Source organism: Arvicola amphibius, chromosome 1 (assembly GCF_903992535.2).
Source record: "Arvicola amphibius chromosome 1, mArvAmp1.2, whole genome shotgun sequence".
Classification (NCBI taxonomy): Eukaryota; Metazoa; Chordata; class Mammalia; order Rodentia; family Cricetidae; genus Arvicola; species Arvicola amphibius.
Genome location: NC_052047.1, coordinates 100,090,984 through 100,103,021, shown reverse-complemented (window position 1 = coordinate 100,103,021; position 12,038 = coordinate 100,090,984). Strand labels below are relative to the sequence as shown.

The window sequence follows — 12,038 nt, the reverse complement described above, 5'->3', positions numbered from 1 at the left end:
AAAGTATAATAACCCTAACTAAGAGGATACTGAGTTTTGTGCCTTTAAATATCCCTCGGAGGACATAGGTGTTCGTGCTCGCTTCGGCAGCACATATACTAAAATTGGAACGATACAGAGAAGATTAGCATGGCCCCTGCGCAAGGATGACACGCAAATTCGTGAAGCGTTCCATATTTTAAACCCGGTAGGCTTTTTACATGTTGTTTATCTTCCGCACATTCACTGATGGGGAAGGAAATTAAGACCCACAGTTACATAACTATTTTTTTGTTTTTGTAGTACAGGTTGGCCTCTCAGATTTCTCTCTCAGACTTCAGCTCGACAGCTGTGCATTACAGAGCCATGGGTTCAGCTATATTTTTATACTTGTATTTTGGTTTTGGGGTTTTTTTTTGGGGGGGGGGATAGGGTTTCTCTGTGTAGCTCTGGCTCTGTAGACAGAACTCGCTCTGTAGACCAGGCTGGCCTCACTTAGAAGAGATCCGCCTGCCTCTGCCCCCCACCCCCACCCCACCGAGTGTGCTCAGGCTAGCCTCAAACTCAGGTGTAGCTGCGGACAACCTGGAATTGTTGGTTACCATGGGGTTTACATGTGCTGGAGATGGGACTCAGGGCTTTGGGCAGACTAGGCAGCTATCGGCTCCACACAATAAGCCCAAGCCTGGCAACCCCATCTTTAAGCATTTTACACATTTTCACATTTCAAAATGAATGGAGGGTCCCGTGTCCAGACTTCCAGCCCACAGCCCTGGTGACTTTCCACACTCCTGCCCCCACCAGACCAAAGCACACAGTCCGGGCGGGAGTACCGAGGCTTTATTCAAAGTTTCCCTTTCTCCCAAGCACAAAGAACCACAGGAAAGGGGAAGAGAGGACAGGCCTGCGGAGCGTGTAAGGCCTCTGCAGCGACCACAGCTATGCTGGACAGCAGAGGGGATGGGAGGGGACAGGGAACACAAGGTCAGAGGCTTCTGGCTGGAAGTCCTGGACCCCTGGCATAAGGAGAGACACGAGGAGGCTTTGAAGGACAAGCAGAGCCCAGGGAGTCAGGGACATGATACACACATCACCAAAAACAAAGCATAAACTCAGCCCTTGAGACAAAGAAGCATGTACACACACACACACTCACTCAAAGTGCCCTGGGGAGATCAGCAGACACCCCCATCAGAGCTGAAATGGGGGCAGGAGGGGGGGTCAGGAGGGGTCACAACCGAACCCACCGCTGGCTGGCGCTGGGTGTTTTTTAATTACACCTCCCACTTCAAAAGAGAAATTAAAACAAATCTATTCCAAACATGCCAAATTCATTAAAACTGATTGGGGGAAAATAAAAGAGAGTCTAGTTAATAAAAACTCGCCTGAGTTTCAGACTGCACCAAAGAAAAAGTGGAAAAGGGTAGGCTCAGGTTTCCCTGCCTGAGCAGGGGCCAAGGGGCCGCCCTGTGCGAGCTGGGCCATGAAGGGGCAGGGCAAGGGGCCCCCGGAGGGAAGCAGGGTGTTCTCATTCTGAAAGTATGCAAGAAATTAGCAGATGTTGGAGGTCTGGGCCGGCCGGCTGGTTGGCAGGCGGCTCCACCATCACTGCTGGTCCAGGTAGGCAGACAGCAGTAGTTCCGGAGGCAGGAAGTCCAGGTGACGGTTGCTGACCCTCATCTGCCGCCGGCCTTCCAGGTCAGCACCTTGGCGGACAAATCATATGGGGACTGGAGGAGCTGGGCCAGAGGAGGCTAGCCTGGGCTACACCCGAGACCCTCTCTCCATAAACAAAAGAAAGTGGGTGGCTGGGGTGTGTGTGGTAGCCATGAGCTGGGCTGTCTAGAGGCACCCCACCTCTACAGAGAAGTCTCCCTCACACCAAACCCCTCCCCACTCTCAGTCTGTGAGAAGAGGCAGGTGTGGAGGCTGCAGCAACCTCCCACAGAGGGAAGCCAGAGGGATCAAGTCCCAGGGTTGCCGTGGAAACCATCACCGCAGCAACTCTGAACCGCAGGCAGAGCCAGGTAGGAAGAAAGGGAAGGACCAGATAGGGCTGGCACCTGGAGCAACCGAGGCTCACTGTTAGGGGGTAGCATAGGGTATACCAGAAAACGGAGGACAAAGGCCTGTGTTCTGGGAGCCTCTGTCTCCTTCTGCAGGGCTGGGATAGACCCCCGACTTCAGGCTTTAACAACCCCACCTTGGCTCCTCTTCCCTGCGAGCGGGCACTCACTGGCTGAGATGAGGTCCAGGTACTGGCAGACGGCATGAAGCAGGAGCCTCTCAAAGCTGCGGAAGAAGGGGTGTGAGCAGAGCTGAGGCAGAGCGAGGAAGAGGAGAGTGCGCTGCCCCCTCGCCGCCACCAGTACCTGTTGTCCAGCATGGCGGTGTACACAGCCTGGGGAGACACGGAGAAGAACCCCAGCAGCCGCTCCTCCCAACTCTCCAGCGTTTCCTGTGGGGGTGGGAAGAGCTGAAGGGTCACAAAAGTCAGACAACACAACGTGCCCTAGCGGTCTCCAAGGGTGTCAGGCCCCGCTTTTTGTCCGCCAAACTCCTATCCATACTGCAGCACCCACTTGCATGGGACCATCCCTCCTCCTCCTAAGCTCGACCAGGACAAGTCAGGACGGTGGCGTGGAAAGGTGAGATTGAGAGGAAGATGGAGACCACTCACCATCGGGATGCGGCTGCGCTTGAGCACAGACCTCAGGCGACGGCTGATGCGCCTGAAACACTCATGAGGTGTGAAGGCCGGGTCCTCTGTGAAGGTGACAAGGTGGGGGGAAGGCCCGGTGACCAAGGAGGCTATGGCCACAACACTTCGTCCCTCCGCAGCTTGGCCCCGCCCACACAAGCCCCACCCCCTGACCCAGACCCCCGTCCGCACAACACACCTGAGTACACCTGTGCGCTAACTCCGCCCACACCGACACACCCGACACGCCCCCAAGCCCGGCCCGAGCCCGACCACACCTCTCCGCCGATCCTCCCCGCGGCCAGGCCCGCGCCTCCGCTTGCCCTGATCCTCATCCTCCAGGTAGCGGAGCACTCGCTCTTGCTCCTCTCCCGAGCGGTTCATAAAATCATTCCAGACCTGGAAGACAGGGATGCAGGCTAGCCTTGAGGACCCTGGGTCTGCTTCCCCTCCTGACAAATGTCTCACATGTGTGGGGCCTGAGCTGGATGCTGGAATGGGGGTTTCAAAGGATGCTTGGAGTTCAGCAGGCGTGACCCCACTCACTCCATGGAAGTTGGGGATGCACCATCAGTGACATGTTCTCATGTAACGGGGTCCTCTATTCTAATATGGAGAGCCAACCATATTAGCACACCAGGGAGGGGTGGGCACATCTCAGGGGCTGCCAGGGGACCCCAGAGTCTCACCTCCACATACATGGCGTTGCTGCAGGCCTCTGCAAAGATTCCAGGTGCCGCAGGAGGAGTCAGGTCCCCATCTTCTGGGCCTGGAGAACCCCCTGCTGTTTCTAACAGAGTTAGGAGGTACCGGGCTGGATAGAAACAGAGGGTCCGTGGGTTGAGGCAGTAATTGGGGTACCTACTCACTTCTGCTGTCCCAAGTTTTGTTTTCTCTTTTACCCAGCCAGTCTCTAGAGCCCCATCTCTTTGCCTTCCCAAACTCCTAGGAACCCTCTGGAGCCCTGAGTCTAGTGCCCGGTCAGTGGGTGTTTCCCAGCAAGGGGGGCATAGCATCGGCACATGGCCCTGCTTACTATTCTCCAAACGCTGCAGGCTCTTCCGTCCCTTGGCTTTGGGAACCAGGTCCGAATTTCGCACAGCCTGGTTGATAAAATGTTGCTTGCGTCTGGAGGCTGAGACCCTCTTCACTTGTGAGCCACCGAGCGTGGGCAGGCAGCCAGGAAGGGGCCTGTGGGCCAGGGGAGGAGGAGGCCATTAGTGTCCATACAGGACCTGCTAGGTGTCCCTGGCAACACTCCCACTACCCCAGGCCCCTGTGTGTGGAGACTTGGGCCCTATGGATTCTCAGGACTCGAGCCATATATGATGCAAGACGGGTAAACTGAGGCTCTGAGAAGGGAAATCACAGAGGAGAGGTGGCCCCTCCAGCCACTCCAACCTCCCAGATTTAAACCACAAGCCATCAAGGCCCCCATGTACTGCAGGGGCTGGAAACCCCCCCAGAAGTGGACCCTCTCCCACACACCCTGTAAACCAGAAAAAGCCACAGGATCTCAAGGTGACAAGCACCTGACCAGGGTGGGAACTGATGGATTCCAGGAAGCTAAAGGAGCCCAGCTGAGTGCCCCCACAGGAGCCAGCCCGCCCGCCCCCCTCAGAGCTAACTCCTGAAGATGGTGCTAATCCTGTGAAGGATTAGCTGGGCGCCCACGAGCCCAGCTCTGCTCTGAAGGACAGGCGGCCACCCAGGCCCCAGGCAGCCCATCCTGGGGGTTTTGCAGGGTTGGAGCCCGGAGCTTCAGTTCAGGTGGGGTCCCAACCCCAGGCCACCAGCGAAGGCGCTGAAAAGGGCCCTGTGGAGCCGAGCCTGGGCAGGGACACCCATCTGCTTGGGTCACCCCTGAGCAGGGTGAGGCCCGAGGCTCCTTGCAGAAGGGGCCTGCTAGGCCAGCTACCAACTTTCTCCCAGCCCCAGGTGGCCTGATGTCACCCCCAGGCCTTCAAAGCCGCACCCCTGGCAGTTGGTGCAGGCTGATAACAAACCGCAGCTGTCGCAGGAAACACAGACACAAGATGGATGTGAACCTGGGTCCCAGTTAGGACAGCTGAACTGCTCAGACCGAAGGCCACCAGGCTGAGACCAACCATGGCTCCCTAGTACCCATAGGGCAAGCCCTCCATGCTCCTTGGCCTGCAGTTTGTGTTCAGTTCTAAGGGCTGTGGGGACATCACCACCCTCTTGTGGGTCACAAGTGCTCCCAGAGATGGAACTGCTCCCTGAATTCAAATTTGCCAGGCCTCCGAGCCTTTGCACAGGCCCTGCCGCAAACACCTCGCCTGGCTCTGCCTGATTCTGGTTTCTGTTCAAATGTCACCTCCCAGAAGGTGGCACGGCCGGTCCAGTCAACACTTCTTGCTGCTGTGCCAACCGGGAACCAGCTGTGTCCCCTTCAGCCCTCATTGCCTCCCAAGTGTCCAGCAGGCAGCCCACAGCAATGAACTAACACGGGGCTTGTCGAGTGAACACTTCCTTCCCCATAACCAGGCCGCTTCACAGAGACTGAAGCTGAGGACCTAGAGGAGGTGTCTGCGCCTCAGAAAGTGACCAGCACCTGGGAGGGGTCGCTAGAACAAAGGCCGATAGTGTGCTAAGTCAGCCAGGTTTGGGGAACACAGTTCCTTTTTTGCATCCCCATGGTTGGGCAATGGGACCCTGACTTGCTAAGACACACCCCAGGTAAACACATCTTTGGCAAACACTCCCAGAACGGCAGAGAACCCAGTTCTCCAACAGGAAGCAGGGCGGAGGTGACTCAGCGCCCCCAACACCCTACAGACAGGTGGACACCTGGGTGAGGCCCTGATCAGAAGCAATTCACCAAAACACAAATGTATTTACACCAGAGCCACGGTAAGGTAGCTAGGCGGGGTCCCAGGAGGTAGAGGCAGGGAGGACCAGGAGCGGAAGGTCAACGAGAACCTGAGGTCAGCCTGGGCTAGAGGGACCCAAGTCAAACAAACAAACAGAGCAAGGCCAGGAGAGGAGCAAGAGCTGCCCCTGAGGAGGACCCAGGTCCGTTTCCAGCACCCACACGGGGTTCACAACCACCTGGGACTCCAGCTCTGGGGACCTGACACCCCCTTCCAGCCCCCACGGGTACTACACACTCATGGTGCACACAGATGTGCAGACAAAATGCCCATAAACATAAAAATAAAATATTTCTTTAATTAAATTTAAATAAACCCAACAGGCAAAGGTGTAACCAAATAGGACCCAGGACTACCGGACACCGTAAGATCAGGGCTTTGTGGGTCCCACGCCGTCTTCCCCATGACGGGGCTCAGCAGCCTGCCTGGAGGCCAAGCCAGCTCTGACACACAGGGCGAGGGGGTTGTCACAGAACCAGGACTCCTGAGGAGCAGCACCCACTGCTCCAGGCTAGACCACTTGCTGGAGCAGTGGAGGGCATGGGGGCCCTCAGAGGGGGCTGAGTGGTAGCGGCTGCCTAGCTGCCTCAGCCTTGGGGCAGGAAATGCCCAGGTGCCTGTGGGCCCAGTTAGCTACCTCCTCATAGAGCGGTGTCCCCATAGAGCGGGGGTGGGGGCGTGAGGAGTAGGGGTGGTCTGTGGTGAGCAGCCAGGGAAAGGGGTGTGGACAGAGAGAGAACAATCTGGAGGGAGTTGGGGAGAAGGGCAGGGAGGAGGGAACAGAGGAGGAGACCCCATCCTGGAGGGGAGGAGACCCCCATCCTGGGGAGGAGGAGGGGGAGAGGAGACCCCAATCTGGGGAGGAGAATGGGGAGAGGAGACCCCAATCTGGGGAGGAGGGGGAGAGGAGACCCCAATCTGGGGAGGAGGAGGGGGAGAGGAGACCCCAATCTGGGGAGGAGAATGGTGAGAGGAGACCCCAATCTGGGGAGGAGAGGAGACCCCAGCCTGGGGAAGAGGAGGAGACCCTAGTCCGAGGAGGAGAGAAGAGGTCAGCCCCCCGACCCTGCTCACAGCCTGGTCTCCGCGCCGGGGGTCGCCTCCAGGCCGCCGTCAGGGTTGTCCAGAGCCACCATGGCCTGCAGCCGCAGTTGCAACCCGGCCCGAGGCCGCGGAGGAAGTGACGCGCTGGGAGGAGTCTGCAGCGGCCCGGGGCGGGGACAGCCGGGGAACAACCTCGGTTGCTGTGGGGTAGCTGTGGGGTAGATCCCCTGCCTCGGTTTCCCTCTCCGTAGACACTGGGCGGCGTCACCCGCCGGGCTGAAGACGGCGTCTGGGCCGTCCAGGGGTCAGGGTGGGATGCTCCCCCAGGAGGCGACTGCAAAGCCGCGACCGGCTCCTGAGGCTGGAGGGAGTGCCGCCCGGGGTGTCGGCCCCAGCCGGTCCGAGCCCGCCTGGTGGAGCGAGTGTGGAGGGAGGTCGGCTCTGGTGCAAGCCCCAGCACTCCGGAGGCTGAGGCAGGAGAATCATTAGAGTGCCAGCCTGGGCTACAGGATTGGATTGGGGGGAGGGCAGGTGCACGCCTGGCCTCCCAACACTTCTTAGAAGAGGCAAGAAGATCAGGTGTTTAAACGTCATCATCAAGTTCAGGGCCAGCCTGGGCTACGTGGAAAGGCTCACGCCTTCGATCCCTTAAAAAAAACTATTAAAAATAAATTAATTAAAACAAAAGTCAGTGTCCACTCCGAGGCTTCGTGGAGACAGGTGAAGCGAGGCCTGTGCACAGGAATCGGGCCAGAGGGAAGCGAGGGCAGGGGGCTATGAGGGGACTTTGGATTCCTGGCGTCACACCTGAGTGCTCTGTGGGTGGACAGAGAAGGGGTTTTTCTGCTTCCTACTCCCAACACCCTTCAGGATTCCCAGGGCGGCTTCCTATTTGCTGACCCTTCCCCCTTAAGTCCCCCCCTCAGTGTGGGTGAACCGTAACCATACTAGATAAATACACTACCACCGAGTTACACCTTAGGTCCCCTCTTTTAACTCGTTTTATTTTTCTCAGCTGCATAGTATTCTGGTGACTTGCCAAGGATAACATCTCAGGGTCCCTAGGGAGCTTCTGAGATGCAGTAAATGGGTGTGACGGTGTGGCTGAGGTCAGTTTCCACAGCGCCCACTCCGGACAGGGACGGGCCGCTGGGTGCCAGTTAGAGGGGGAACCTTGTAACCAACAGAGTCAACCAAAGCAACCGAAGGTCCCTCCCCTGTCCTAAGCTTCACGTGGCTCCCACTGTCCCGGGGACATACTCTGGGCATCCTCCCCTAGAGCGCGGGCCACCCGCCTGCAGCCCCGACTGAAGCTGGGCCCTGCCTGCGAGGGTGGGAGGAAGGGCCACGGACCCCTCCCCTGATTGGTGCCCAGCGCCCTCCCTCCTCTCTCATCCGGGCACAGCTCTGGGAAGAGCAGCGCGAGGCTCCGGAGAGGCTACTGCGCAGGGATACGCGAAGGCGGGGACAAGGGAGGGGGGCGCGGGGTATAAGAGTGGCCTCTGCGACGGACGCTGGCAGAGGAGCCACGTTCCAGCCCCCTCCGCCGGCAGCAGAGCCCGGGGCGCTGGCATCCCGGGAGGGAGGCCATAAGGAGGAGGAGTAGGGACCTTCCTCTGTTCCCAGAGTCGCGCAATCCGCGAAGACTGCCTGGAGGAGGAAGGCCACCGGGCCATGGCCACCGAGGCGACCTTGGGTCCCAACGCGACCTGGTGGGCTCCAACCAATGCGTCGGGATGCCCGGGCTGCGGTGCCAACGCCTCGGACGGCTCGGGCTCCGTGCCCAGGCCACTGGATGCCTGGCTGGTTCCCTTGTTCTTCGCTGCGCTCATGTTGCTCGGGCTGGTCGGGAACTCGCTGGTCATCTACGTCATCTGCCGCCACAAGCACATGCGGACAGTGACCAACTTTTACATCGGTGAGTGCGCGCCTCTCTGGGGTGCCAGGGTGGGAGCGGGGTCCACCTCCCAGCCTCCCCTGCGATGCGTCCCTCCTGAGTACCAAAGGGTGGGTTGACGACTGCGCGAGGAGACGTGACCATTTCTACAGGTGTCTGTCCTGTAAGGGCCTCTGGACAGAAGGGGACCGGTGTGTGTGTGTGTGAGAGAGAGAGAGAGAGAGAGAGAGAGAGAGAGAGAGAGAGAGAGAGAGAGAGAGAGAGAGAGAGAGAGAGAGAGAGAGAGAGAGAGAAAGAGAGAAAGAGAGAGAAAGAGAGAGAGAGAGAGAGACTGGTACCCGCTGTCTCCAATTTAGAGGTGGGGAAACTGGCTCTGAGACACCGGGGCTGCTGGGAATGAGCGCAATGAAGGTGGAGGGTGCCTCCGCTTCTTTGGTGCAAGATTGTGTGTGTGTGTGTGGGGGGGGGGTGTCCCTCGGAACTGGATGGAGAAGTCAGGGGCCCCGGTCAGGAGCTTTGGGTGCCCCCACCTTCCAACGTCCGCGTGTCCCCTACTTGTAGCCAACTTGGCGGCCACAGACGTCACTTTCCTACTGTGCTGCGTCCCCTTCACGGCGCTGCTCTACCCGCTGCCCGCCTGGGTGCTGGGAGACTTCATGTGCAAATTCGTCAACTACATCCAGCAGGTGCGCGGGCTGGGCTGGGGGGCGAGCCAGGGAGCAGGAAGCCGGGGAGCAGGAATAAGGTCTGCCCTGGAGAGTCTGGTGGGGGTGGGGCCAGGAGCTGGGCGCACGCTCTGGTGGGAGAGAGACTGATGGGGTGTGAACGGGACCAGAGAGCTGCGGGTAGGAGGGATGGCCAGGGTCTAGGGTGCGCAGGACCGGGCATAATCAGAAATGAGGCATGGTCTTTTATTTACTTATTTTAAATTTCTGAAACAGAGTCTATGTAGCCCAGGCTGGCCTGGAACTCAGAGATCCGTGCTGGGTTTAAAAACGTGAGCCATTTAAATGTATTTTTAAAGATGCATTTTTTATGTATACAGTGTTCTGCCTACATGCCAGAAGAGGACACCAGATCTTACTATAGATGGTGGTGGCTTCTGTGAAATGAACTCAGGATCACTGGAAGAGCAGTCATGCAATGTGTGTGTGTGTGTTGCCTGGGAGTATCTGGGCACCACGTGTGTGCAGTACCCCCAGAGGCCAGAAGGAGGCGTCGGGTCCCCAGAGCTGGCGTCACAGACGGTTGTGAGGCCCGTGTGGGTGCTGGGATCTGAACTCCAGGTTCCCTGCAGGGGCAGCCGGTGCGCTAACCGCTGAGCCGTCTGTCCAGGTTTCTGAGGGCACGGTCTTGCAGGGCAGGGGTTTGAGCTGGTGTGAGCAGGGAGGAGTGGTCAGGATGGACACCCCCAAAACACAGGCGCCCCATGTGGTCTGTGTGCAAAAGGTTGATTGGACGCAGTGAGTCTGGGTGGGCGTGGGCTAGAGCCCACAGTGGACGCGTTCCGGATTGTGTGGGTGTGTTCGGGATGCCAGACAAACCCTAGTGTTTCCCTCCCTTCCAGCTTTCCGGGTTTTCGGGTCCCCTCAACCCATGGCCACTGCCTGCTCCTTCCAGGACATGTTCGTGTACACCTGAGCGGTCAGATATGTAGTGGGACTGGCAGGACCCACACTCAATCCTTAGCTTTTCCAGGTCTCGGTGCAAGCCACATGCGCCACCCTGACGGCCATGAGCGTGGACCGTTGGTATGTGACTGTATTCCCGCTGCGCGCCCTACACCGCCGCACTCCGCGACTGGCCCTGGCTGTCAGTCTTAGCATCTGGGTGGGTGAGTGCGGTTTGGGGTGGAAATAGGGTGGGGGGAGACAGGGACTCAGACGAGGGGCGTGGCACTGGTGGGGGAGGACGGGACCCTGACTCCTGGGTGGGACCTGTCCCCATTCTCCCACCACGGTGCTCATTCTGGGCGGGTGGCGCAGGCTCTGCAGCCGTGTCCGCCCCGGTGCTGGCCCTGCACCGCCTGTCTCCCGGGCCTCGCACCTACTGCAGCGAGGCGTTTCCTAGCCGTGCCCTGGAGCGCGCCTTCGCGCTCTACAACCTGCTGGCTCTGTACCTGCTGCCTCTGCTCGCCACCTGCGCCTGCTACGGTGCCATGCTGCGCCACCTGGGCCGCGCTGCTGTGCGCCCCGCTCCCACTGACGGAGCCCTGCAGGTGCGGGAGACTCAGGGCCAGGAGGGAGGGCATCTGGGGGAACAGTCGGAGACTGGAGGGTGTGTGCGTGTGTGTACACGCGCGCGTGGGGGGTAGGGGGAGACCCACGGTGCTGATGGAGGGGATTGGAGTCCAGACTGCATGTGCATGTGCGGGGACATAGGTGAGGATAGAGGGGCGACGGGGGGCGATCGGAGCTCGGATTGTGTGTGCACGTGTAGCCGGCTCCCGGGGTAGGATGGCTGCTGGGGGTAGGACTGGAGCCTGGTGTATGTGTGTGCATGTGTTGGGGGACCCTGGGGGTACCTCGGAGGGAGTCCTGTTCCTTCCCGTTAACACCCCTGGGTCACCAGGGACAGCTGCTGGCACAGCGCGCTGGAGCAGTGCGCACCAAGGTCTCTCGGCTGGTGGCCGCCGTGGTCCTGCTCTTCGCTGCCTGCTGGGGCCCGATCCAGCTGTTCCTGGTGCTCCAAGCCCTGGGCCCCGCGGGGGCGTGGCACCCTCGCAGCTACGCCGCATACGCGCTCAAGATCTGGGCTCACTGCATGTCCTACAGCAACTCGGCGCTCAATCCGCTGCTCTACGCCTTCTTGGGCTCACACTTCAGACAGGCCTTCTGCCGAGTGTGCCCCTGTGGCCAGCGACGCCAGCGCCGGTCCCGCGGGTCTGCACTCTCAGACCGAGCCGCAACCCACACCGCGCCGCAGAGTCTGGCCACGCACCCCGCCGATGGCGTCAGGACGCCCGAGCCTGGAAACCCTTCAGTGCGCTCGCTGTGCGGTTTGCAAGAACAAACTGTTCCACTCTGAGCCAACCCCTGCCGGATAAACCAACCCGTATTCCGTTGTTAAAAGCTTAGTTTGTGTCCGGGGTAACCTGTGTAAACCTCTTCTCTTCCTTCTTCAGTTGGGCATCTGTGGGCCATGGTTTTGGCTGTGGTTGTGATAATTCTCTGTACTCTGCAGAGTTTGACGATTAATGTCCCCACTTTCTGCATCGACTTCAAGACTTTGTGCTTATTAGGCAAATGCTGGACCGCTAAGCTAAATTTCTCCCCCACCCCTTGTCTTTTTTGAAACAGGATCTCATGTAGCCCAGGCTGACCTCCAACCTATGTAGCTGAGGCTGACCCTGATCTCCAGTTACAACCTTGAGACCCGGTGTTAAAAGCAAAAGACCGGTGGTGGCTCACGCCTTTAATCCCAGCACTCTGGAGTCAGAGGCAGGTGAAACAGGCAGATCTCTGTGAGTTCAAGGACAGCCTGGTCTACAACAGTTCCAGGACAGGCTCCAAAGCTACAGAGA

General features: G+C 59.0%; 2 protein-coding genes and 1 non-coding gene across 4 annotated transcripts; 2 read left to right on the top strand and 1 right to left on the bottom strand.

The window, feature by feature from the left end:
* The first annotated feature begins 74 nt into the window (after positions 1-74).
* Positions 75-181, top strand: LOC119805998. The gene has a single exon (XR_005284055.1). It is a non-coding gene; the product is annotated as a U6 spliceosomal RNA (small nuclear RNA).
* A 620-nt stretch (positions 182-801) lies between these two features.
* On the bottom strand, positions 802-6,755 carry R3hdm4 (R3H domain containing 4). Of its 2 annotated transcripts, none has more exons than XM_038314043.2 (8): positions 6,649-6,755; positions 3,717-3,871; positions 3,370-3,494; positions 2,959-3,079; positions 2,660-2,745; positions 2,352-2,437; positions 2,183-2,271; positions 802-1,685 (listed from the first exon to the last, which is right to left on the bottom strand). In XM_038314043.2, the coding sequence occupies exons 1-8, from the start codon at positions 6,708-6,710 to the stop codon at positions 1,585-1,587; spliced, it is 825 nt and encodes a 274-aa protein (XP_038169971.1). In that variant the 5' UTR covers positions 6,711-6,755; the 3' UTR covers positions 802-1,584. The 2 variants fall into 2 exon arrangements, with proteins under 2 accessions (XP_038169971.1, XP_038169978.1); XM_038314050.2 differs by having other exon boundaries at positions 2,216-2,271.
* Positions 5,445-11,542, top strand: Kiss1r (KISS1 receptor). Its single transcript, XM_038331498.2, has 6 exons — positions 5,445-5,554; positions 8,245-8,536; positions 9,077-9,201; positions 10,214-10,349; positions 10,501-10,733; positions 11,087-11,542. The coding sequence occupies exons 2-6, from the start codon at positions 8,293-8,295 to the stop codon at positions 11,540-11,542; spliced, it is 1,194 nt and encodes a 397-aa protein (XP_038187426.2). The 5' UTR covers positions 5,445-5,554; positions 8,245-8,292.
* The last annotated feature ends 496 nt before the right edge of the window (positions 11,543-12,038 follow it).

Coding starts and splice junctions, on each gene's coding strand:
- R3hdm4 (XM_038314043.2), bottom strand. CDS start 6,710: ATGGTGGCTCTGGACAACCCTGACGGCGGCCTGGAGGCGACCCCCGGC. Junction 3,495..3,716: donor CCTGCAGCGTTTGGAGAATA/GTAAGCAGGGCC, acceptor GTTTCTATCCAG/CCCGGTACCTCCTAACTCTG. Junction 2,746..2,958: donor CGGGGAGGATCGGCGGAGAG/GTGTGGTCGGGC, acceptor TCACCTTCACAG/AGGACCCGGCCTTCACACCT.
- Kiss1r (XM_038331498.2), top strand. CDS start 8,293: ATGGCCACCGAGGCGACCTTGGGTCCCAACGCGACCTGGTGGGCTCCA. Junction 8,537..9,076: donor AGTGACCAACTTTTACATCG/GTGAGTGCGCGC, acceptor CCCTACTTGTAG/CCAACTTGGCGGCCACAGAC. Junction 10,734..11,086: donor CCACTGACGGAGCCCTGCAG/GTGCGGGAGACT, acceptor CTGGGTCACCAG/GGACAGCTGCTGGCACAGCG.